General features: G+C 41.6%; 1 protein-coding gene across 2 annotated transcripts in view; it reads right to left on the reverse strand.

The window, feature by feature from the left end:
• MYH15 (myosin heavy chain 15) overlaps positions 1 to 26,076 on the reverse strand; it is a 49,238-nt gene that overhangs the window by 14,025 nt on the left and 9,137 nt on the right. For both annotated transcript variants that reach the window (XM_030020097.2, XM_030020098.2), the window contains exons 7-32: positions 25,845 to 25,938; positions 24,407 to 24,427; positions 23,725 to 23,817; positions 22,345 to 22,408; positions 22,152 to 22,250; positions 20,112 to 20,215; positions 19,539 to 19,677; positions 18,830 to 18,948; positions 17,610 to 17,759; positions 16,430 to 16,600; positions 15,185 to 15,364; positions 13,755 to 13,887; positions 11,840 to 11,907; positions 10,312 to 10,399; positions 9,964 to 10,081; positions 9,547 to 9,670; positions 8,712 to 8,848; positions 8,081 to 8,336; positions 7,405 to 7,647; positions 6,630 to 6,806; positions 5,958 to 6,103; positions 5,277 to 5,367; positions 3,895 to 4,284; positions 2,782 to 2,908; positions 1,548 to 1,666; positions 870 to 1,066 (exon numbers count right to left, since the gene is read on the reverse strand). In XM_030020097.2, coding sequence (XP_029875957.1) covers positions 870 to 1,066; positions 1,548 to 1,666; positions 2,782 to 2,908; positions 3,895 to 4,284; positions 5,277 to 5,367; positions 5,958 to 6,103; positions 6,630 to 6,806; positions 7,405 to 7,647; positions 8,081 to 8,336; positions 8,712 to 8,848; positions 9,547 to 9,670; positions 9,964 to 10,081; positions 10,312 to 10,399; positions 11,840 to 11,907; positions 13,755 to 13,887; positions 15,185 to 15,364; positions 16,430 to 16,600; positions 17,610 to 17,759; positions 18,830 to 18,948; positions 19,539 to 19,677; positions 20,112 to 20,215; positions 22,152 to 22,250; positions 22,345 to 22,408; positions 23,725 to 23,817; positions 24,407 to 24,427; positions 25,845 to 25,938 — 3,648 coding nt within the window. The remainder of the gene's footprint in view (positions 1 to 869; positions 1,067 to 1,547; positions 1,667 to 2,781; positions 2,909 to 3,894; positions 4,285 to 5,276; positions 5,368 to 5,957; positions 6,104 to 6,629; positions 6,807 to 7,404; positions 7,648 to 8,080; positions 8,337 to 8,711; positions 8,849 to 9,546; positions 9,671 to 9,963; positions 10,082 to 10,311; positions 10,400 to 11,839; positions 11,908 to 13,754; positions 13,888 to 15,184; positions 15,365 to 16,429; positions 16,601 to 17,609; positions 17,760 to 18,829; positions 18,949 to 19,538; positions 19,678 to 20,111; positions 20,216 to 22,151; positions 22,251 to 22,344; positions 22,409 to 23,724; positions 23,818 to 24,406; positions 24,428 to 25,844; positions 25,939 to 26,076) is intronic.

A 26,076-nucleotide genomic window follows, 5' to 3' on the forward strand; every position in this document is an offset into this window, starting at 1 on the left:
CTAGAGAGAAGGGACTATGATAGGCAAACAAATTATGAATGCTGATATGTGGCAGATAGTTTTGTGCATGTGTGTGAATATTTGAAATTGAACTTTTGAACACTCAAGCAGCAGCTTGCTACTTGCTAGCTGTAACCAGTACGGGCTGCTTGTAAATTTTGATAAGACCTGGTCTAAATGAAAGTTTCATTTTCCTCCAATTAAGAGCTATGAGACAGAGCCACCAGTTAGGAGGCTAGTCACACCTTGGCCTTTTGTTCATAGAATATTTAGGTGGGGAAAACAGGGGGCTGGAAGTCCTGGCAAGAAGAGGTCCTGGAAAGAAAGGAGGGCCCAGAGAGAAGAACATGAAGGTGCTAGATGGAGAAAATATACTGGAAGTGGGGGAAGATCCTGCAGACCAGAAATGCATGGGGGCAGGCGCTAGAGATGCTCAGAGACCTTGCCCAGTAACTCCTGAGACTGGTAACTGGGAGTGGCTGCACAGCATGAGCCAACATGACTTTCTGCCCTACCTTTCCAGGTCAGCCACCATCTCCCTGCTGGGAAGGGAAGTCGAGACTGAGGGAACACAGCACTGGGCCAGGGCACAGCGAGTGAGTGTGAGGGATAACCAAGTAGGGTAATCTAATCTTGTTAGTTCTTAAATAAACCCCAGTATCCACATCCACCAGCCCATGGACAAGGACTCAACAGAAACATTGACCTGCTCAAGCAATGAAAAGAACAGAAGGACAGCCACAAATGACAACAATGAGCCAGAGGGATTTTTCCAACCAGGTTGCCCTATTTCCTTAGCACTATAACCAGTCCCAGGGAGCACAGTCCTGCCAGCCAAGGGTACGATGAAGCCCACGTAACCCACTTACTTGGCATCTTCCAGCTCCTCAGTTCTCTGAATGGCATCAGTCTCATACTTTGTTCTCCACTGTGCCACCTCTGCATTTCCCTTGGAGAGAGCCCGCTGCAGCTCTGCCTTGGCTTCTTGCTCCTCCTCATACTGCTCCCGCAAGAGATCACAGTCGTGCCTGGCTGCTTGCAGGGCATGAGCCAGGGCATTTTTGGACTGCAGGGATAGAAAGGTCACAGTATTACAGGGTTACCTACAGCAAAACCCCAACAAACAGCCCCTAAAAATTCAAATGGAGGCTTAAGCCTTATTTTCTTTTCACCCCTGGCCTTGACAGTGCAGGTCAAATGAGGTAAGAAGTGTTTGAAGTCCTCCGTAACTGGTGACATGCTGAGGAAGCTATCAAGACTGAAGATAATTTAACACCTTTGGAGAAGCATCCAAACTTTTAAGATGCAAGATCTGAGATTTGGTTATCCTACTGGGTAAGTTTTACTTAACAATTATGGATGCTGATTATTTTCCCAAACTCTTCTCTTGTGACTTGCCTCAGTCAGGGGCAGGAACTTATATCTGTACAATTACTAGGAAGCCTTATCACTCCTTTGTCTCATTTCAGCTTTTATCCAGGCTACAAATGAACATGAACAGTTTTCCCCATTCCATTTCAATGAATGGAACACAGTCAAAGCATTACCTTGGTTTCCTCTTCTAGCTGTCTCCTAAGTTCGTCAATCTGTTGTGTAAATGATGTTTTCCCCCGGGACAGCTGACTTATCAGTGACTCCTTCTCTTCAAGTTGTCTTATAAATTCACCTGCCACAGGATTTAACAACAACAACAACAAAGTAAGATGATGAAATGACAAAGTCCCAGCCAAAATCAAAGTCCCATCTGTCCAATTCTGCTGAGGAAAAGAACTAATGGTGATTGTGGCTGACCTTTTTTGAAGCTTCTTCCAAAGTTGTAACCATCAGACACTTCACCAGAATAGTTTTCCTTAGGTGTTTGTTTGTTTGGGGTTTTTTTTTGTGGGTTTTGTGTTTTGGTTTGGTTTGGTTTTGGTTGTTTTTGTACTGCTAATACCTTGATTTTTATTTTTAGTTCAGCTCACGGATCAGACTAGACTGATGCTTATTTTCACGTGCAGTTGTAGCTGGTTTTGTTTATACTTTTCTTCACTAATTCACGTTGCTTTTCCACAGGCTTCTTTTCAGAGGGCTGCAAAGCACCCTGAGAACCTCACAACAACCAGTGTACAGAGTAGAGGGATACATAAGGAAAACTTCATTTATCACAAGAAGGGCATCACTGCAGTGTGGAAATTGCAGACTTATAGGAGTACGTAGAACTAACAAGAAAACACACAGGAAATGAAAAATATGTCTTTGAAAATACACAGACCAGTGGTACCTGATGAAGATGCAGAGGTTAAATAGCACTACTCTGGCTAATAAGGTAGCAAGCACTTAGAGGATATGAGGTATTTTTGGTCAGATGTGAGCATCTTCTAGAGCGCAACGCCCAGGGTCACACTGAGGAAGATGGTATTCACACAAACAGCAGCAGTATGCCAACTCCTTCATCTTCCCTCTAGCATTGCAAGATAGACATACATGTCCTTGTTCCTGAAACTGCGTACCTAGCCAGCACATCCATTTCAGCTCATGAGATGGTATCACAGTATGCTGGTAAATATGTTTATAGATTGTTTTTTAAAAGCCAGTCCCAGGCAAGGTCCCCCCACCAAGGTTATAAGAATATTGAAGACAGGAATGTCAAAAGACACAACACTGCTGCTCCGTTCAGCCATCCTAATCCAGCCACCTTCAGAGCAGACGCCGTTGCATAATACATCTCACCAATGCAGTGCTGAGACACGCCTGATAAGTTACTGGGAAACAGTCTATCTGGGCTGAACATGCACATACCATTCTCACTCTGGAGTTTTGTCTTCTGAGTAGTGAGGTCATTCGTGAGGCGAGTCATTTCCTCCAGTTTTATTTTTGCCTCATTCAGATGGTCTTCGTAAGTGCGACAAAGTTTCTCTGCATTCGCCTAAAGGGAATCAGGAGAAAAGACAAAGCAAGCTGTAGCTTCCAGGCAACCATTTGGAAGCTGTAGCCTTCCAAATGTATCCTTTTTTTGATTTGTCTTTCAGAGAAATGGCAGACAGCAAAGACACAAATACCACAGCAGTAAAGCAGGGAATAGTTGCCCTGTGTCCACAGCCCCAGGCCAGGGGACTCCCCATCAGACCCCCTTCACCATTTGTTTTCCCTGAACTGCATTCTGAATGGAAGCACCAGTGTAAAAAGACTCTGCAAGAACTTCAAAAGCAATCACATGCCCATGAAGTTCAGACATAGCCTCCTCATAATTGCTAGATGGGAAAATCACCTCCAATGAAAATTGCTCTACTGATTCTGCTTTAATTGCCATTTATCATAAATTGAGTTTGATGATAGCTTTCTAACTCTCAGAATACTGCAATTTCTTTTCTTCACTTGCACTGAAAGAACTCTTTAGAGTGCTCTGAAAGCTACTAAGACTATCTACTTGGGAAACAAAATCCACAATTCAGCCATTAGGAAGTAAAAATACACATAGAGGTCATGCAAGCCTTTGCTTTGCACTCATTGCTAACACGGGTCAAAACTGTGAACCAAGGGGCAGGATCTGAGAGGACTCTGCTTAGGATGGGAGATATCCTGCCTTGGATGGCATCACCCCAGTCGTCACCAGCCTGGGGAAGCATAATTTAAGCGACACAGTTTTGTGTTCTGAGATGTATGAATAAACAATATGCCTGGAACTGGGGATGCAGTATGTGTTTTAGGCCATCTTAATTGCCATCCCATCTCCAGGTAAGATGGGTTATAGCACCAGCTGGGGAAGGGGGGACACTGTGCACATAAGTACCTTCAGATTGCAAGACACCACCTTCTAAAACACTCCAGCCCTACCAGGTGTCCTGGGAAACCTTCAGACCAGCCTTAGCTACACATGGCCTTTGGGGGTTTGGAAAGCCTCAGGACCCTTACTTTTCCCTTGACCATCTGCTCCATGTTGGATGACAGGTCATCCACTTCCATCTTCAGCTCGCTTTTCTCCTTTTCCAGTTTCTGCTTGACCCGCTGCAGGTTGTCCAGTTGCTCCCCCATCTCAGCCGCACTATCTGCATGCTTCTTCCTCAGGGTGGCGGCCGTGGCTTCATAGTGCAGCGTGGCCTCCTCGAGGTCCCGCCGCAGCTTCAGGAACTCTGCCTCGCGTTTCTTGTTCATCTCCAGCTGGGCAGCTGTGGCTCCCCCAGCCTCCTCAAGTCGCTCACTTAATTCCTCCAGCTCTCGGGCCAAATCTGACCTCTGCTTTTCCACCTTGGCTCGAGCAGCTCTTTCTGCTTCCAACTCCTCTTCTAGTTCTTCTATACGAGCCTGCCAAAGAGACATGAGCACCTTTGAGTCATCTTCATGATGATTCCCATCAGAAGACCACGAAGCACCTTACAAATTCTTAAACCCCCTGCCAGCCCACACTTTACTACACAGGTGGAAGCACAGCAGTTAAAGGACTTGCCCATTTGTGCCAGTAAATCAGATCATGAGCTAGAGTAAGGATGATGAGTCACATCTTTCTCACAGTAGATTGCTCTACAAGCCCTAGTTCAAGACATTTAGGTCAAGTACACTGACCTTATACTCATGTACTTGACATTCAGCTGAAGTACATGAGAGAAGTTACTTGATAGTAGGAGTAGCAACAACAAATTGTCATTGAAGGGGACTCTCTGTTCCCATTTTAAGAGCTCTGTGACTGGAGTAACTTCTCTCTAGGAGTGTTAAGGCAGGATTTCAAATACAACAGTGTGTAGAATTGCACGAATAATGAATATTCATTGGGAGCAATCTTTTTTATGAAAAAGTTACTTTGATCAATCTATGCTTCATGTCCAAGTTATGCAAATGTTCTTTATTTACAAAAAAGTAGAGCTGATATTTTGGGTCAAGACATTTTGTTTGGACTGTGCTGACTTTGTTTGGCCTTTTCATCTCTGTTGAAAATTTCCTGTGCATTTGAGCCCTTCCCCAAATTTCAAATCCATGCTTATCACTGCTGAACTCCTCCTCAGCATCCACCCTCAGTTCCATGGTTTGGAACAATATTATTTGCTTAAAACAAAACACCAGAGCCTTTCTGCTTTGCCTGAAACCACTAGCATTCTGTGGTCGTATGTCCTGCTACTGGGAAGGAACCACTATAGAGTGCATCCTGAGGGGAAAAGGGATCAGCCTGGGAAGCTATGGAATTGCACCACTTTGGGTCTCAAAGTCGAGCTGCAGCTAGCCATGAAAAGTCTCTGCAAAGCCCTTCAGTGAGGCACAAAGAGGAACTCATCCTAAGATAAATGAGAAAGAAGCAAGCTAACCTGAAGCTCCTTGATCTTCTTCTGCAGCTGCATCACTATGGCTTGTTCATCTTCTATCTTGGAATTCAGCTGGCTCATTTCAAATTCTTTCCTGCCACAGAAAGGAAAATCCCACTGTGATAATTTTCCCTGTAGCTTCAAGTTAGGCTTTTGCAATTTTTAAAGAGTTGTTCAATAGAACTTCTAACATATCTAAAAATGAATCCAATTCTCATGTATTGCGATTTGCATGAAAACACATCTTCCTCTGAGCAGCGGTTTCCAAGTCAAGATTCTGCATGCATTTGTGCAATTATATTTCTGGTTCTTTGTGTCATACAAAAGTAACGTTATTTTAAGACTCAATGGAAAAATATATTTAACAGAGTCAGATCTTTCAACAATACTGTCATAGCTAGTTAGGATGAACAACTTTTTAGAGACTTCCTTCAGCTTTCTCCTCTAAGCAATGAAACACAAATAATTATTTTTTTCTTAAATGCTGAAAAGTGTAATGAATTCTAATGTTTCAGGTATACCGTGCACAAGTAAGAGTGATTTTCCCTCCCTCCTTGGCTACACACTCTCTCCTCATGGAATTTCCTTTTAGCCACCATCAGAGCAGGATGACACACCTGAAGGCTCTGAAATGACAGTGGTAACTGTGCTGCTTTATTTTGTACAACAGAATCAATCTCTTACTTTTTTAGCTTTTCTTCCATCTGCAGCTTATCATTCTCCAAGTCCATGACACTCTCTTGGGTCAGCTTCAAATCTCCTTCCAGTTTGCGTTTTGCCCTTTCTAGATCCATCCTCACTTTCTTCTCTTGTTCAAGTGAGCCCTCAAGCTTTAGGAACAAAGTAACTTATTAAATATATTGAACACAGATGGTTTACAACAGTCAGACGTATGCTGAGCCCAGTTTTGTGCTGAGCTCTAGCAAGTTGCGAAGCAGAAGTACTTAAGTACAAGCATCCTATTTTACATTTTTTGTTTTCTAGCAGCCAGTGGGCATATGGGCTAAAGAAATATAACATAAGGGTTAGTCCACGCTTTACATTTGTGCAAGTGTTACAGTTCTCTTAGTAGCAAAGTTCTGTTTGACTTCATGCCAGTTACACTGCAAATGCAAACTGAGTGGATTTTCCCTCGTTATCGCACTCCTTTCAAAGGCTGAACTACGCAGATAAGTTTTTAATAACGTTCCTGTAATTATACCTTTTACAGACAGTACGAGGACTGCATTTCTAAATCCTCGATCATTTCTAAAAGGACAGGAATACATTTCAAAACTTTGCAATATTTCAGACTCATGAAAACTGTAAGTGGTGGACAAGCAAGCCTGGGGAAACATGAAGGCAGAGCTGGCTTACATCATCCACTTGCTGTTCCAGTTTCACTTTAGCTTTGCTCAGTGTGTTGACCTTGTCCTCCTCTGCTTGTAGGTCATCCAGAACTTGCTGATGAGCCTCCTGCAAGGACTTTTTCTCCTTAGTAAGTTTGCTGATATTCTCATCAAGAGTTGCCATTTCTTCTGTGAGATTTTTGACCTGTGTGAGAAAGGAAGATGTATTTGTAAGACTTTGAAGAAAGGGATTATCATAACCTGGCTCAAATGACTGCCTGTTCTGAACTTGTATGCAGGAAGACAATGGAAAGAAAGGGATCTCTCTCCCCCTCCAGCCCCTTGTGGCTTTTTGACTGAAATTGCCATCAAGGGAGCCAATGTGTGCCAGTTCTTGTGGGTTTAGTACATTCTTTCAAAGGTACTAAATTCTTTTCAGCGTCACTCTGTGGTGGACTCCAGCTTTTGATTCTCTCTGGGAGAAGTAGGAGGTGAGCTTTACATTTACAGGCTCTAAGATGAGCTGGAAGGAATCATGGTTACAGCAGAAAACTGTTTATTTAAAAATGCCCAAACTAGACATAATTCTTTAGCTGAATTGCAGCAAAACTCATTTCAGAAAAAGGGAAACTTAGGGTTAGAGTTAAAACTTTTTCCCTCATAAGGTCAAATAACTCTGTATATACTGATCCTTCAGTTTGGCCTGTTTAACAGACGGTGTAAAAGCATCAGAAGACCAGTAGCTCTCATCAAAAAGGTAATCCATGCCCTCTTTTGAATACATGGTGAAGTTCTAAAGGTACCTTGTTTTCAGTAGCATGCTTCTCTTTCTCTACTTTTGCAAGTGTTATTTCAAGATCATCAATATCCTTCTTGAGCTCAGAGCACTCATCTTCCAATTTTCTTTTCTTAGAAGTCAGCTCAGAATTCATCTCTTCCTCATCCTCAACCCGCTCCGTCAGTTCTTTGACTTTGGCCTCCAACTGAATCTTGGATTTAATCAACAAGTCGCATCGTTCCTCGGCATCTGCGAGAGTGTCTTGCTCCTGGTGTGGCACAAGCAAGAGGACAGAAATGACTGCCTGGCCTTTTTTTTCCTCACTTGCCCCTATCCTGTATGTGGTTAGAGAACCTGATCCAACGCTACAGAGCAGCATAAGGAAAAATTCCTACTCCTAATTTTGGAAGACAACACCAACAAGTAACTAATGGAGCAGGATGAGACAGTGGTGAGCACGACTAGTCACATGTAAGACTGCTTCCACATCTAACTGCCACGGACATTGCCTTGGTCAGAACCTGTTAAGATTGCATTGCTAGCCCACCTGGTTATATGCTAGAACATATCCGCTCTAATTTTTTGCAAGATTCTGACAAGACCAACAGCTTATTTTAATTGAATTGCACTAACACTCCAGTCTGTAAGCCTTTAGGTTTCAAAGAACATCAATAAATATAGGAATATATATGTCTACTCACAGCTTGGAGCTGGAGAAGCAAATCATTTTTCTCCTGAACTAAAGAGACTTGCTTTTCTTCAAGTTCCTTTCTCCTGGCCTCAGATTTTTCTAGGGCCTCCTTCAGTTTCAAGAACTCTTCCTTCATATTGGCCATCTCCTTTTCAGTTTCTGCAGACTTCAGAAGAGGTTTGATCTTAAAGAAAAGCTTCATCCAGGGCCAGTTCTTCACAGCCATAAAAGCACGAATGTTCCACTGAATTACAAGAAGGGCATCCCTGGTTTAAGAAGAAAACAAACAAAATTCCCTAAAGCTTAGCCTGAATTGAGAAAGTGAGATTTTTTTTTCATTCTCAGTCAGTTTTATGGCTTTGTTCTCTGTAATATTAAGAAGTTGTACTAGGTTCCAAGATATAAAAGAAACTTCCTCCATATCTCTTGATTTTCAGGGACATGAAAAATTTCCAAATCTGATTTTTACCAGAGCTGCAGGCAACTAATATACAGTTGGTATTATTTTTATCATACATCCACTTTAAACCTTTAATTTAGGGTTAGCTATAGCCTTAGGGACTGTAATAATGGCTCCATTCAACATATGATTAAATGGTAATGACTATTATCCAGTAAGATTTAAGGGAGTGCCTTCATACCTGCGCTCCACTATCTTCTGAAACTCAATCCGCATCAGTCTGCCACGTGCCCTTGCCTGGATCATCGTTAAGATTTTCGCAAGTCTCTCATCCCTCATTTCTTCTAGATGGCCCAAGAGACCAGCCTTGAAGAACACCTGGTACATGCACAGATATTATTTCACCATAACAAATGATTTTTCTTCCAGAGTTACGCAGACCTTACTGAAATCATTCAGAAGAATGGTATTTTTATTGACACATTATAAAGTAAAAGAGTACAGAGGGCCAAATACTACTTGCATCAGGGACTGCACTGTACAGTTCCAAAGTTGTTTTAAAACCGAGTCTCCTCTCCCCAGTTTTGAACAGGCCAAACTATTTTATTGCCACATTTTTATTGCCACAGTACTTTTCAACTGTGGCAGGGTGCAAAGCAGGTCAGCTGAACCGCATCTCCCAACTCCCAGGTCCCTGCTAATGGGATCGTGTCATAATTGCTCATGGCCTCATTTCAAAAGCTGCAGTTGATCTTATGGTCCATATATGTTTGAGTGTACCTATATTATATTAAATAAGCTATTGTTTTACTGGGGGGCATGAAGCATCAGCTGCTGCTGTGTCCACTTGTAGCATTGCTGTAATAAAATCTTTGGGGGACCTTGAGCCAGAGAAATAAAACTCCTTTAGCACAGCTTAAAAATTAATATCACTGTGCTGCTATATTGCTGGTTTCTTGTATTATTAACTCTTCATTAATTGCCACCACCAGAAATTGCATAATCTCCTATTCTGCAAATTAGATATTAGATCTTTTCTCCTCTTTACATAAGCAGTGATGATCTTTTCTGGTTACCTTGGTGTGTCCGAAACGATATTGGTTATGGTCAACATCTAAAGATGCCAGCAGTTTTTCAGCAGCTTTTCTGCTATCCACAAACTTATCCTCTGGGATCGCGCCTGGATTCAGAATGCGGTACCTGTTAATAACAAATGAGCAATGAGTAAAATTGGCCTAGATTCTGCTTCTCCCACCCCTTCCCCCAAAACTTAAAAAAAAAAAAAAAAAAAAAAAAAAAAATCACCTACGGTAATTTCCTACTTTGCATTTACACAGACACAATCGAGAGCAGAATTCTGCCTTCCATGTTCAGGCAAACTGAATGGAAAATATACTTGAATAGAATAAAATACCTCAAATGAAAATGAGAATACATGCTTTGCTTATTTTGACTGATGGATTAGGACAGGAGACAACACAGCTCTGCATTACCTTTGTTTAAAGTCAGCATAAAGCACCCTGTTTGGGAAGCCCTTACGGCAAATGCGGATGCCTTCCAGGACACCATTACAGCGGAGCTGATGCAAGACAAGGAAAGCATCCATTGCACCTACAGGGGAAAATCAAGGCTAAATTAAATGGAGTTTCTCCATAAGGATTAGTCTTCATTTCACCGAGGGAATTGGAAAATGTGAGGTGTCATGTCCTGAAAGAGCAACACCATTGGATAAGGTGAACAAGACAGACAGTATTTAAGTACAATCTGGTGACTTGGACGTAACTATTGGAATGACATAGTTCAAATATACTAAAATTTTAAGACTGTTGTGTTTTCCATACCTGGAGTTTTTGATTCATTGGGTATAATGCATCGTACAAAGTGAGGAGCTGTAGATCTTAGGTTAGTCATCAGCTTATTTAAATTTTCCTAGAACAGACATATGAAGAACACAATTAGCTTCAATGGTTTAGTGGAATTCTCGTCACTTATTTTGTTGGTTTGTTGGTTGTTAAGTCTATTAAGGTAATCTCTCTAAATAGCCTCCAACAAAATTATAGGCTTACCAAAATTATTACAGTGAAATGTGTTCAAATAAACCAAAGTATGAATTAACTTTATTACAGGAATCCACATCCATTTAGCAAAGTCTTAGGAAGACACGTTTTACTTACAAACCCAGAAATGTCAGAAACAGAATGAACAGCAAGCAAGATGCAGTATCATCCTGTGGAGCATTTCTGCAAAGCCAACTGCATTTTTGCCTAGTCACTTCTCCTCTCAGTGAGGATAGTTCACCTTTCCCATCTGTTCTTCATAAAAGCTAGGTTTTTGGCCTTCTGGCCAAGCATTTTCCCTTTATTGATCTTAATCAGACATCTCCCAGGCAGGCAGCAAGCTAGCTCGGAAGATGCCAACTATTCAGTGCCTACCAGTGATCACCAAGCTCTGTGGAAAGCGTTTTGTCTAATAAGCAGAAAATAGAGACCGTCAGAGGTGGAATATATTGTTATCAACACAACTGTTCAAACTGAAAATTTCTCATATGCTAGTCAGGATGATAAATGAGACCACCTGGGCTGGGTACTTAGCAGCTCCTTGTGTGCTGGAAAGTGAGCTTCTATTTGTGGATTATTAAATTACTGTCTGAGTGATCCTTCAGCTGTCTTTACACTTCTTCAGCTAGTAAGATACAGGTCTCGATTGCCCATGATTTCCCTTCATGAGGCGTACCTCCAAACAAGATAAAATGACATGACTAGTGGGAGATAACTACTTTCTTTCCCTACCTGAGGTTTACCTTCATTACAGCTTCCTCAATGTTACCCATAAGAAATGGTACTAATGTTAAATTACAGGCCCTGTTTTTCCCCAGGCGTGATCCTAGCGACAAGTTCCACCAGGAGCACATGCCAGTCCCAGTAGAAAGGAATTACTCAGGAAAAAAGAGGCTATATGACACTCCATTCAACAACTTTTGTTTTCCATGACTGCTCTAACCCTAGGATCCAATTACAAACAGTAATCAGATAGGAACTAGCAAATTACTTGTAATCAGTTCCCGTTCCAAAGACATGCATGAAGCTATAAGCCACAAAATAAGTGATAAAGGTTGTTCACAACATTTTGTGATACTTTAGAATAGAAAACACTTAATCTCCTGAATGCTCAAGGAAGCTAAAATGGAGCAGCCGTCAACACACGTGTTTTTAATAAGTGTATTCACTTAGCCAAGGTCAATAACCAAGGCCCCAAATCAAATTCCGATGTTCGATTTCAATTTTTTTTTTTTGTCCATTACAATGCTTAATGTTCCTCTTCAATGTATTGTCTTAACTCAAACCATCAGATGGGGAGAGGTAAACAAACCTTGTGCAATGAGGACACTGTTTGAAAAGAAGCACCTTTCTTGCGTTTCTTTTCTCCACCCTGGTCAGCTAAGGAAAAAAAAAAGAAATAAATAAAAATACAATCTGCATCCCAGTAAGTGGTACAGGCAGGGCGTGGGAGACAGACGAACTGTTCTAATAGTGCAACTCCCTTTGAATGAAAGGCATAGCTAATGACTTCATGGCTCCTATTGCTCAAATATTACACAAAACATTCTGAACATGGAGTGTGATATATCACAAGTGTGCAGCTCTCTGTCCATACTTGGGATTTTTGTCAAAGACTACTGTAAGCTTTCTGGATTGCATTTGCATTTCAGATCTACACAGCATCACTTGTTATGCAGAAAGTCTATAAATATGAATAAGGCAGAAAAATAACTTTTAACAAAATAAAGTTGTTTGTAGTTCATTAAAAAGCCTATAGGGTGAGATGATGTAGAAAAAGAAAAAGCTAAAGGAAAGGAAAGCTTATGGAAAATTTGTACTGTACATTGTACTGCATAGACACTGATTGTCACATGTCTGCTATGCAGACACTGAACTTGTGCAAGTAACGTTTGTCTAGAACAGAGGGAAATGAGTGTTTGTAATTTTATATATAGTAGCTTTGCATCCCCTGAATTTTGCTTAAAGGTTCAGAGTCAAAATCACTCAGATCCTCCAAAGGAATGCTGGTTTCTGACACGACATTTACAAATTTTTCACAGGAGCCCAAAACATACGTACATGACCCAAAAATGTACAGCAATTGCTGCAGCTTTCTAAACACTGGACCATTAGATCATTCCCAGGAGGTCTGGCATTCTGTCACCTGTCTACAATAGTCAACATAAAAGGAGAAGTGAAGAGGTCGATCTGCTTGATGCAATTACCCACAGCCTTTACCCCTTCTGAAAGTGACACTGCTGAGACTGGAAGAGGCTAATCTGCACAGGCTATTCTTTTCTCCTGACACTGAGGAAAAGCAAGGTAGTATTGTGACAGACGGGAATATCCACAGGCAAATAGGCAGTTAGTAACTCGCAAGAATATGCTAGTGGCAGGATTTTTGTTATTTACATTCAGCTCCACCTCTTATTCACATTATGAAGTCTGCAGCCTGCTTGCTTCTTCAGAAAAGTGTCTTATGATTCATGACAAGAACATCTACAGAAATGGGGTTACTAATAAATAGGCTGTTAAGTGATTGCAACTTCAGGACATAAGAGCTACATCTTTGTAATGAATGCCAGTCTTATTTACTTAAGATCAATTTTCTGGATGCTTGCTACTTGTCTTCTCACAAATAAAACAGTTCTGTGTAATGCATACAGCTTAAATATGTTCTCAGACATATGGTAGTCTTGTCAAACAAAAAAACCAACAGCAACCAAAAAGGAAGATGTACTGGCAAAATCTTCTACTTCGGCCAACGTGGAATGATGTTCAGGTACCTTCGGTGTCTACTTGCCGCTAATCCAACAAAATATTCCAAAACACTCTCTTAAACTTTGTTTTTCTTATATAATTCAGGGTGGCTAGCAAGGAGGACTACAGCGTGGGAAACAAGAGCTATTCTTGTTCATAGGCATTTATGTACAGAATTTTTTGTGCAAGACTTGCCTGCATATCTGAACAGTTGCATGCTCAAACTCCCACTGGAGTGTTCACAACACACAGATTTCCTTGCCAAAATTGCTCAGAGGTATTACGCATTCAAATTAGCTGTGTTAATGGCCTCCTTGGTATAACCGGCAAACTCCTACAGATGTTGTGCGCATCTAAATAATTAGTCACTGCCTCATTTAGCATTGAGTCAATTGCAGTTGAGAGAATTGTTTTGTTTCTTAAATTCATTCCCAAGCACACATCCCAGAGATGAAAGAAAACCCATGTGAGCTGATTCTGCTTACCGCTGTCAGCGCCAACATAGCTTTCAAACAAGCTTGCCAGGAGTTTGTTGGATGATTTTTGGAAAATACCTACTACAGTTTCATTAAGCGGGTCTTTGTTCTTCTCAAGCCACCCAATGATGTTATAGGGAACCTACAGCAAGGCATCGAAAACAAACCAGAGATTGCAAATGTTCCCCTTCAGAGCAGCCAGTAGTTCTTTATGATTTGACTTGAAGTCAATCACCTTTTGTGAAGTGCTGCTCTCAGACCAGTACCAGCCACCCAGTTTTTCATCACTTCCCCTCCATTTCTCTGCTTCCTAATTCCCAAACCTCTCTTCCTAATAATTACCATCTGAATCCCACACACTCCTTCCAAACTCTCTGGTCCCTACATCTTCTCATGGACTCCATATGGTTGGCTGTAGAGATACCACGTGTAATCAGTGTTCCAGGAACCCTACTAATAAGTGCTGAACTATAAAATGCACAAGCAATAATTTCACTTCACAACAGCATGCTACACTGGAATAAAAAAGATTTTCTGACAGAAGCTTAATGACTAGAAGTCTAACTCCTGGACTTTGCCACAGCTCTGTTTAATGGGAAAATATATCCCATTATTAGTACCACAAGGGGATAGAAATTCTAATTTTCTCGGCTGAATACATTAACAACTACAGATAAAGAGCAAGATGGGCATTATTTCTCTTAATAAATACAAAATTAGCTTAATGTTCAATTATAATTTGAAATTAACAGCATCAGGTAGGTTCCAGCTCTGCTGTGCTGAGGCTTCATATCAACTCTAGTTTGATAAAAAAATTTCCTCTGTCCCTCTCAAATTCTTTCTGCCCACCTGGTCTGAAAACAGAGCTTTGAAACTGGGCAAGTTTTGGCTCTGGTATCATGGTACTGGACTGTATTCCCGTTCACGCCATCATCAGTGGACATGTGAACTAAACCTTCACAGCAGAATTAACCACATTTGCCTTGGGTACTTTGACACACTGGTCCTAACGTGAATAAAAAGTATGTCAATTTTTTTTTTATTTTTTTATTTTTTTTAACATCCCCGAAGTTAGGCAGAAATTACTCAGTTCATTTGTCCAGGGAACCAAGATGCTGCTGCTATTTAATCACTAGTCTGAATCTGATGATAGGAAAAGTGATAAAGGCAAGGCAAGGCATATTTTCAGCAAAAGCACTATTAGCCTTCCTCCGTTTGTTTTGTTTTATTTGTGTATCCAAGGTCCAGATGTCATGGGGTCTGCTGGCATCTTACTGTGTTGCAATACTTGTGCAGAGAGAGTGGACGCCTGCTTTTACTCCTCACTGTTCCTTTCTTCCCCTCTTCATCCTTCCCACCTTCCCTTGTTGTGCACTATGGGCCAAACCCCACCTGGAAGACCTCTAATACAAAGTCTACCTGCCAGCAGAGGAACTTACTGCACCGGCATAATGAAGAAGTTCAAAGTGAGCTTCGTATTTCCTTTTCTTATCAGGCCTGGGCTTCTGTAAGTTAGGCGATTTGCCAAGATGATTGTCGTAGAGTTTCGCTTTGAAAGTCATATCTGTAGCTTTTGGGAACATACATTCCTCTTCAAGGATAGACAGGATTCCCAATGGCTGTGGATTTAAGAACATCTTTGTTGGATAATGCTTAGGCTGCCTGCTTTCAGTAGCTGTGCAGCCTTAAGTTTGATCTGATGGAATTTTAAGCCTGCAAAATTTCTTCTCATCCTGACGAGGAAGCCTTTGACTATTCTGCTAAAATAGTAACCACCCCTTTGACTATTCAGTATGTCAATTCTGCCTTAGCAGGCTTTATGATGACTTCCAGAAAGGGTTTGATTTATCTTTCAAGGCAGTTGGACCAACACCAATTTTATTATTCGTGTCTCAGAAAAAGATGAACTAACTTCCTAGCACTGGACAGATTGTTTGAGGGACTAGGATAATGCGCAGATATCCTACCCCTGGAGAAGAAAGTGATCAAGTAGAAGAAAACTTAATAATCAGCCTTTCTACTCCAGCTGTTCCAAATGTCCTGCTAGCGCAAGACTCAAAATTTCATTTTTCCTCACAGATCAGCAGGGTTAGATGCCATGCCGTAAGAGATGGCAGAAAGAGACATACAGCAAGGGACAGCTGTCCCCACCAGGACCACATTATACTCACAAAGAAGAGAAAAGGAAAGGCATATCCCATGCTGGGGAAGCGGTGAGAGGGAAGCAATAGTTCCAGGCTAGGAAGAGCACGAAGGACTTTGCACATCCATATGTAATGTAAGAAACAGGAGCCTCATGGGGAGAGGTACAGGGCGTGGGACTGAAACAGAGCATTTGCCCTGAAAAGCTGACAAGTATGTTTGATGTTAAGCACATGTGGAACAAAGTAAATGGAAGAACAGTAGGGACAGAGAAAGACAAAACTAAAAAACAAGGAAGATTCTACAGCCGTACAAAATTGTGGTTACTGTTGGATCTGTAAGGCAAACTTACAGAGGTAAGGCCAAGTAGCCACAAATGCCACAAATATTGATTTTTCATTGATTCCATATTGCATGTAGAAAGGCAAGAAGCTTATCCTGCTGTTTATCCTACTCTGTTCACTGGACCTTGAGGACATCTCCAAGGGAGTATCATGAGTAAAACCAATTCAGTAAATACACCTTAGCACTCCTGTACATACCTTCTCAATTAGATCAATGCAGGCCTGCAGGTCCATGCCAAAATCAATGAATGTCCATTCAATGCCTTCCTTCTTATACTCTTCTTGCTCCAGGACAAACATGTGATGATTGAAAAACTGTTGCAGTTTCTCATTAGTGTAATTGATGCAGAGCTGCTCAAAGCTGTTAAACTGCAGGAGATAAAGAAAGAAGCATTTGCACCACAGTTAACTATGGTAAGGGCTTGGTGGAACAGCAAGAAGGAAACTGTCTACACGTAAAACCTTCTAAACAGTAACCAGTTGAGAAACTACTGAGCATAATTCCGAAGGCAAAGGAGGAGGGAGTTCAGAGGCAGGCTGCTGGCTGCCTCATGTGCTGTCCTCTGGAGCGTGAGGGTGCCCAGATGTGTTCGGGTCTCTCAGGATGCACGTGCCTTTCCTTCAGCAGCTTGCCACACCAGTTCTGTAAAGCAGAGCCAACGCGCTCTTTGCTCTGCTGCATATGGAGAGCAACGCGTAGCAGCAACAGCATTAACCACTTATCTTCAGGAATGGATTCTGTGAAACAGAAGTTGTGACGTGCTTTTCTCACATACACTTCTTCACAACAATGACAGAATCACAGAACGGCCCGGGTTGGAAGGGACCTCGAAAGTTCATCTGATCCAACCTTTCGTAGGAGAGGGAACCTAGATGAGATTGTCTAGCACCCTGTACCACCGCATCTTGAAAACCTCCAGTGATGGGGACTCTACCAAGTCCCTGCAGAGGTTCCAGTGAATGATTGTTCTCACTGCGAAAAATTTCTTTCTTATATCAAGATGAATACATATCTCTTATACTGAGATACAAAGAGGAAGAAATATCATACCCTATAAAAGATGCTTTCTCTCAAAGAGAAAGAGTGGAAACAATACACTCTCTTAAAACACAGCCCCAAGCATGTGAGATGTTGTCTTTGCTAAAGGTTGCCACCCTCTTCCTCCCCAGGAACTATCAGCATGTCCAGCTGCGCTAAACGCTGAGTGTTTTCTACATCTATTCATGGAAAAACCTTATAAAACCATATACCCTATTTGCTTTACGGCATCCTCATCACTTTGCCTTCTGTTCATTTAGAACAAGAAATACCCACCCAAGAGCTATTGCTTAGCATCTTTTATGTTCTTCCACCAAGTCCTCACACATTAATACTCACATCAAAGATTTCAAACCCGGCAATATCCAGGACTCCAATGAAGAACTGTCTTGGCAGCTTAGTGTCCAAGGTCTTGTTGATACGGACCACCAGCCATTTGAACATTCGGTCGTACACTGCCTTAGATAAGGCTCCAACAGCATACAAAACCTAAAATATATGTTTCAAAATACCACTGTGTGGAACAGAATTCACTGTGGAACACAAGACTTTCAGTGAAGTAGCCTATTTCAATCCCTATTTACGGTTTAAATGAAGTTTCACAATGGTTCTTATAATCACCAAGGCGTACTTAATACGACACATGGCTTTTCCCATTACCTGTGCTGACTTTTCTCCAAATTGTTGTTATGTATATGTATGTATACTAACACGTACATAAATTGCTAGTAAAGTACATCTTGGGACACAGCTGGACAGCAAGTTGCAAATGTTTTAATCCCTTACATTGCCGTGGAAGTTAGGTGCCAGACAGCTCACAGGCCGGATGCCAACCATGATGTCCAGACCTACTGCCAGAATAGGGAAGGTCTGTGCTCAAGTTGCTTATTGCCATTTGCTTCTAATTTTTGAGGGATGCTATGGCATAAGCAGGTGATAGGAAAAGTCTGTCAAAAGTCTCTTCTTTAGCCGATGCGCAACTACACCGATAGTGTAGACCTCTCTCCAGCAGTTTTCTAGTTTCTGAGCCTGCACCACAGCCTGTCTTCAAAAACAATTTTCATTGTAACCAAAATTCTGCAGCATCTTCTACAATACTGCTACAGCTGCAGCAGTGCTAACCCAAGGACTTTTGTTTCCTAAATTAAGAGATACGTTTAAGTGGATATTGCCTTTAGCTGATTGAGGTCACACAGAGCTTAAAATTACATGAATAATGGATGAGTGATGAGTGAATAAATAATCCATGGCTCAACTCTTCTAGGTAACTATTCTCATCCAGAATTAAATATCAATCCCCATGTGGTTTCACTGCACCTGGTTTCCTTGAGTGGCTGCTACTAGCGCATCAGAAAAACAATCCTATCAAAGGCAGTGCTGGTCACTATTCCTTTGTCAGTCTCTTTACCAGTTTCCCCCCAGTTTGGGGAGATAAAATGAGAACAGGTACTAGAGGTACACGTTAGTATTTCTAGCAGCTGTCTGTCTCTCAGATGTTACAGATGAATCCTCAAGGCTGGTGGGACAGGTATCCAAATACCCTGAAAGCTTCTCCTTACCTGTTCAACACTTTGACCTTTGGTCACATACTCGTTGCCAACTTTCACTCTAGGGTGCAATAAACCCTTTACCAAATCGGAGGAGTTGATTCCCATTAGGTAGGCAGCTTTGTCAGCACCTGATCAAGAGAAACAAGGTTTCAACTGGCTTTGAACTTCTACATGGAAATATGCCTAGCCAAGAAAAAATATTAAGTACATCCCCTTCCAACGAGAAACTGGATAAAGACGTGGCTCTTTTAATAATTTGTGTTAGGTGTGCCTGCACTGCCCCTTGTGGTAGAGAAGGTCATCTAGCTACCTTAGACCCCAGTTGCTGCAACGATCACACTTGAGAAACTCTTTAGGTATAGGGAGAAGAACATATCTCCACACTGGTTATAGACGGTTTCAGGTGCAAGAGGAAGTAAAGAAACAAGACATGAAGACGCAAAAGAGAAAGCTAAGGCAACAACTTTTTACAACCATTTTGTTCAAATGGTTACAAAAAAGGAATTTCATTGGGTTACTCTGACTGTGTCTATTCCCCTTCTGCTAAGTAAGGTTACCCACCACTGAACAAGCCACTGCTACAAATCAAGCACAGCAGTCTTGGCTGATGAGAAGCTACATTGTGCAAGATCAAAGCAAACAGGCTGCTTCTTCCTCAACACAGTGCATGATACATGCCAGATGTTTGAAGGTAAGTAATTTTAGGTGTTATTCTTACTTTCAGTGCCATCAGCCTCTGCCTGCTCTTCTCTGGGTCTTTGTTTGAATTTCATGTTCCCGAAGTGCATGATGGCACCTGTGAGCTTGTAGGCACCAGACTTCTCATCTGGCACGAAGCCCAAGATGTCCATGGCTTGCTGTGAAAAAGAAACACAGATATTTTGTCACTTCCCTATTCAAAAGCAATGGTCTTTTGCAGCCCTGCAATCTACCTTTGCATGGCAGGTATTACTAACCTGCCAAGGGGTGTTTTCTCACAAAGCAGCCACTGGAACACCCTGAAGACCCAGTGGTGGCTGGGGAGCAGGAGGAAAGCTCCCTTTATCTAGCATTTTATCTATCAAAATTATAAGAACATTGTGCCCATGGGCATTACATGGAGCACAGCCAGATTCAAAAGTGTAATAGTTTATCAGGCCTCGTGCTTCATAGTATGAATGCAATTAAGACCCATTTCTGCTTTCACTTTAGTCCAATAGTTTCAGTGACAGAAGTTAGGCTCCTGTCAGCACTTTTCCTCCCCACATGCGCCTAATCTATGAAGCACAAAGTCAAATCAATACAGGCTTACATCTGTTGCCATCAATTCTTCTCCGTCATCCAAGTTGTCCACTGTAACTACTCCTTGTGAGCAAAAATGGTAGTCATATGGGTTGGTAGATACCAGCAGCATATCTGTAAAAGAACTGCAAGGTCAAAACTGCCATCCATTCAGGATACCCCCAAAAAATGGAGATGGCAAGATCAACTCTGACATACATTTGCCTCTGTGCAACTGTATAAAATTATTTTTTGTTGTTGTTTTTGGTTTTGGGGTTTTTTTTTACAACTGCAGGGCAGCAACCAACTCTCATTCTACTATTTAAGTCTGAAAACCAAGATTTAGAGAAGGTGTGAATGAAAAGAATATGGAAATACTGCATACACACCTATTAAGCATGTTTTGCAGTATACCGAGTTCATAATTTCCCTTACAGCCCTACTTTCTGCCTTGTGCGCCTGTGTGAAAATCCCATCTTAGTACAGAGAAAAAGATTTTGGTATGATCCAAGACAGGGGCAATGGGCATGGTCCCCCTCTTTTATAACAGACTCACAGAATAGTGACTTCCAGGACTCTCTGCAGAAGACACTTGGCTCTTGATGAACAGAAGTCTGAATATGGCTCTCTCTTTCTCTCCTCTTTCCTTTTCCTTCATATCAAACCCCCCAAATATAGAATTGTTTTCTAGAAAGTTAGCTGGCTCCAAAACTATAGGGAGAGTCCTGCTTCTCTAAATCAACAGAAAGTTTCACCCACATTCAGCAGACCCAGATTTGATCTAGATTTCAATCTTTTATATACATACACACACATACCTACACGTCTAAATATGTATGTATGTAAATATATATATATGTCTATCAATATATGTGTATATAAAATCATATTCTCTGTAAGTCTGTCTGCTGTGTAGTCACTGTTATGTATTCATTTATCTACATTCATATTTTGCTATATTTATACTTATCTATATTTAGATATGTATGTGTTTATATACAAACGCATAAATTTCTCATCTACAAAACAGAAGTCATCATTGGTTTCAGCCTCTTCAAGAGCCTGCAGACATGCTTCTGCTGGCCAGAAAGGTGCGTGCTGTTGTAGAGTATACAGACAGTTTATGAGAAAGAGCATGTTTTCCCAGCACAGGGTTTCACACAAGAATCTCGCTGCAATGCTTCCTTGAAATCTTTCCTGTAATCGTCATTAATTAGGCCACGTAAAAGCTAAGAGGATTAGGGACTTGACCACGCACTGTCAGGATAATAAGACTTCAAAACAGATTACGATTGCTATGACTTAATAGCAATTTAGTGCAGCAATAAAGTGACTCTTCAATGCATTTTATAAAATGTGTTTCTTCAGAGCACAGATTAAAGTCAGCAAACCACATCACTTAAGTAACTGGTGAAGGTTTTATTCAAAGCATTAGGAGATGGGAGCAGAGAGACCTCATCTGCTCTCTGCTCTTCTCCAGCAGGTTTACGGGACCGCATTCAGCCAGGGAAAACTTGAAAGGGGTAGTAGCCACACAATCGGTGGCAGGCAGCTATTGCATATCCTCCCTTGCTACAGAACATGCTAGGATGCCAGTTTTGGCACTTGGGGCAGAAAGAGGGAACTGGCTTTTCTTCATGGACCTATAAGCAAATCTCCTCCTATGTGAAAATCTGGATAATTAAATTTTTATCACCATAAATGCTTCTGGAGGCATAGCATTTTCCAGATATTTCAAGACCTTGGATTACACAAATTCAGTGTGACTTTTTTTTGCCTTTATAATGCTCTGTTTTAAAAGTCCTGTCTGAGTCTCATTCCCTTAGTCTAATCTGTAAATCACTTCACTTTATAGGGTACCTGCATCAGTATATCACAGAAAAAAATGGTGTCTGTTGCTGCCATTGGAACAGCATCTTTAAAAGAGTGTATTTGACAGTGGAAGTTCAGTTTTCTCAAGTGGAAGCGTAAGGGCCTTTCTGAATACAGGTGTGCCCCCTGCCCCCTCCTCAGCCACTGTCTATTCAGCTAAAGTTGGTTCTTAAAATCTGTAGACCCACGTAGTGCTTACCCAGTAATTCTGCTTTCTTTCCCGACAGGATTTGGTAGAAGATGTGATAGTCTCTTTCACCCGGTTGCTGGAAAATCACTCGGGATTTCTCCAGTAAATCTAGTTGCACAAAGAAAAATTCAGTGAGAAAGGCTCTCCAAGCTTTCAGATGAGCAATTGTATTTTGTTAAAAAGGAGAGAGTTTGCTGCTTACAAATCTCAATATCAGCAGATGACAGCTTGCCTGTGGTTCCAAAATGGATTCGGATAAATTTACCCTAATTCACACAGAAGAATATTCTAATTAGTGCATGTAGTATACGCAGAGGGAAACAAAGGATGCTGCTTGAAAGCAATCATTTGGCCCAAAGAATCAGCTTATGCTTACTCCTTGACTTTGCACAGGCAGATTTTCAATGAGAGATATCAAACAATGATATTACACCTTTCCAAGCCTAAATCTATATATACAGCTATATAATCAGCTTGTAGGAGAAGGATAACAATGCACTTATCTGCCAGGCTAAGATATGGGAATGCATGTAGCTTCCAGTTTCATGATGCAGGTTTAGCGTAATGCAGGACTTGGAGCAATAAGCCCGGGCATGAGACACACAGGCTCCTTTTTTGACTCCTCATCTGCAGTCTTAACTCATATGCAACTACTTACGTCAGAAGGGTGCTGTGGTTTTACACTGCTTTGCCCATTCAATTTGCATATTCATCCCCCCAAATTTCATAAAAATTGAGTAGTTTTCATTTAATTTATCATATTCAAAACGCATCAACTATTTTAAGTAATTAATTTCCATTCCAGCTGACAAACTCCTTGTACAATTGTGTAGCTTTCCACAGATGCTTACAACCTCTGACCCTCTCCACCCCTTCCAATTTCATTTTTAACTGGGTTTGTTGGGGAAGCATGGACCACAAACCCAGGCTCTCATCCTCATGCCATTCCTTTTGGACCTCTGAGCCAACGTCAACCAGATGTGGCAGAGGCAGAGCTCCCGAGGGGATTGCTCTCCCGCAAGCCTAATGGAAATGAGGAGAGGCCCAAGGTCACGTCAGCGCTGAGGGACAAGCAGGGGCAGCTTAGCCAAAAAGGTAGATGGTATGGATCAAAGGTGGGAGTACTGCTGCATGTGTGGGTCTGCAGAGGGGGAAGATATGGGAGGAAGCAGGGACTGTGGTGTATTTCTGACACTTAGCGACAAAGTAGAGCTATTGTAGCGAGAGGGAATGTCTTAGGCTAGTGGAAAACATGGTAGGAAAATAAAGGTATGGAGCAGCGGCTGTCCTGGGGAAGACCTGTCATGGCTATTCAAAGGGCTTTATAAAGCTAGGTTTTGCTTGTCTCCTGATCATGTACAGTTTAAACAATTATTCAGGGTAGATCTTTTTGTTTCTTTTTATCTTTAATCCTTCCCATAGTTTTTCCTGGTTAGGTCCTACTTTGTTATTCTTCCACTGTGTGGAAATCCAATCATCTTAGTGGGCAAAATGAGAAGCAACTTATGGAGGGATTATTACAGAGATGTTATTAACTGGCCATTGTTGAAGAGGACATCAGTATGTTATGTTACAGACTTACAAAACGTGAGGAGTTGTCGTTTCTCAGGGTTTTGGCATTTCCAAAAGCTTCTAGGGCTGGGTTTGCTTGAATGATTTGATCCTCCAAGGTTCCCTAGAAATCAAGGATGAAATACTATGGAGAAGCCTACAGAACACAAACTCAGCTGTCAGCTGTAACTCAGCCATGCATTCACTTATAGAGAGAAGCCTCCCTAGCGAAGTGATCTAGCTCCACCCTAGGGGTGGCACAGTGTGAATGGTATAACAGCAAGACCGTCAGCCCCTCATGAGTGCTGAAAAGGCCTCGAACATTCTGCTGCTCTCTACTGTTTTGCTTTGTAGACTTGATATTTTATGCCATCTGCATACAAAAGAAATCACCACATCTTACTATGTACTGAGAAGCACGTGGGGACATCCAAGTGGATGTGTGTAGGAGAGGGGCTATTGAAGACAGTGACGTTAGATTTGAAAGCACTCAGAGCTTGTAATATTCGGGATTTTTGGAGATGAGAAAAGCATTCACTGTCACTCCCACAAAGTTCAGTTTGCTGAAGCAAACTACTTTAACTGCCTGGGCTCCAGGGATCCGTCACTGGGGGAACCATGCAAAGTGAAATGCTGAGGTTCGTGACACGGACCAACAGAGCCCAGTACCATTTTCACATTGAAAAGATAAAATAGCAAAGCTGATGACTTACCCCAGTTTTGGTAGCTGGTTGCTGTCAAAAGAGGAACACAATGGAGAAAAAAAAAAAAAAAAAAAGAGAGAGAGAATGTGAGTACTAACCAAAAGATAAAGATTAGCGAGGTTAGATGTCTAGTTGGCACCAACACACCAGCAGAACTTTTTGAAGCCTTCCTTCAAAAAAGCATGTGTGACTGTTACTGCAAAGTTCACCTTCATCATACATCACAAAATAGCCAAGTGCTGTTCCTACCCAGTTTGTTGTTTTAACCCCTGCTCCAGACATCTACCTGGTTTTGCTCTGGGGGTGTTCCACAACGAACCAAAAGGCTAACTAACTGGACAGAGAAAAGAGACTGGTGCCAGGTGGTAAGAATAAAAGGGTGTTAATGCAAACAGACAAGTTTTAGACAATTAGATCATGCTGCACTCTCGAAATATTTGAAAAAAAACCAAAAAACCCACAAAACAAACAAACAAAAAAAAAGGGATGATAATGAAAGTAAAATGTGACCTGAGCTGATAAATTACATGGAATATCTTCCAGCTGCAATATCTGTTATTTGCACAATTGTTCCATGGGCACACCAGGTTTCAGACACCATTATGAGCACCAACCTCATTGCACGCAGAAAGCTGGCTCTGGACCACTCAACCATTTGTTAAGACAGCCTTGCAGGCCTCAGATGAATGTATGTTAGATTTTGGTGACGCAAGAATCTGAGCCTTGCTGAAATTTTGGCCTTATAAGTACAGTTCATAGGAATCAGTTAATTCACCACAAATGAGCATTGAGCCTTCACGTGCAATGAAGTTCGTAGTGAATAAGCTCATAGCAACACAAGATAAAAACCAGCACAAATACAGTATTCATTGTAACCTTAGAGAGCACTTATAAGCAGAACAGCACTTATCCAAAGAGAAATACAGAAAAGCTGATTGAAAAAAACCTTTTGTCAAAACATTTCTTTTTTGTGAACAAAAAAGCTTTCAACAAAACAGACATTTTGATGAGGAATGATAATCCTAGTCCTTTTGAAGACTATTTTCCATGTGAAAAAAATCAAATTTCTTAATCTTCATAGTCTCCCCATCTTTTGGCCAACTTTAACACAATCAGAAACATATTTAAACACACATGAAAACTAAAACTCCTAGGAAAAAGCAGCAGCAACAAGCAGCTGTTCAGAACCAGGAGCAGTTCTGCTGCTTCATCTGGAGCGTGGCAAGTTCAGGGGAGTGTTGCCTTTCTACCTTCAGAACAGCATGCTCTGTTCTAAAGCAACACCGTGTAGAAGCATCAGTATCTTTTCCCAACAGTTTCTTTTCTTAACCGTGCCTGCTGAGGTCTGGCACGTGGTCTAGTGTTCGGGATGCAGACTTGTGAGGTTAGTTGTACACAACAGAAAAACCTTTGGAGTGTGAAATGAAACAGCCACCAGCACACTTACGCTCTTTTTACCAGGTTCACCCAGGGCTGCCACTGTGGCAAAGTACTGGATGACACGTTTCGTGTTGACAGTCTTGCCAGCACCAGATTCTCCGCTAAAGGAAGGAGGAAGATAACACAGGCATCGCTCAAACAGCTGTAACTCATCCTTTCGCCCTCCTGTCCTGCCAGCTCCTCCCTGCACACAGGCTGTTCTCAGAATCACTGACTCTGAGTTCTGCAGCCTGTTGTTG

The sequence above is a fragment of the Aquila chrysaetos genome, chromosome 7 (assembly GCF_900496995.4).
Source record: "Aquila chrysaetos chrysaetos chromosome 7, bAquChr1.4, whole genome shotgun sequence".
NCBI classification, from domain to species: Eukaryota; Metazoa; Chordata; class Aves; order Accipitriformes; family Accipitridae; genus Aquila; species Aquila chrysaetos.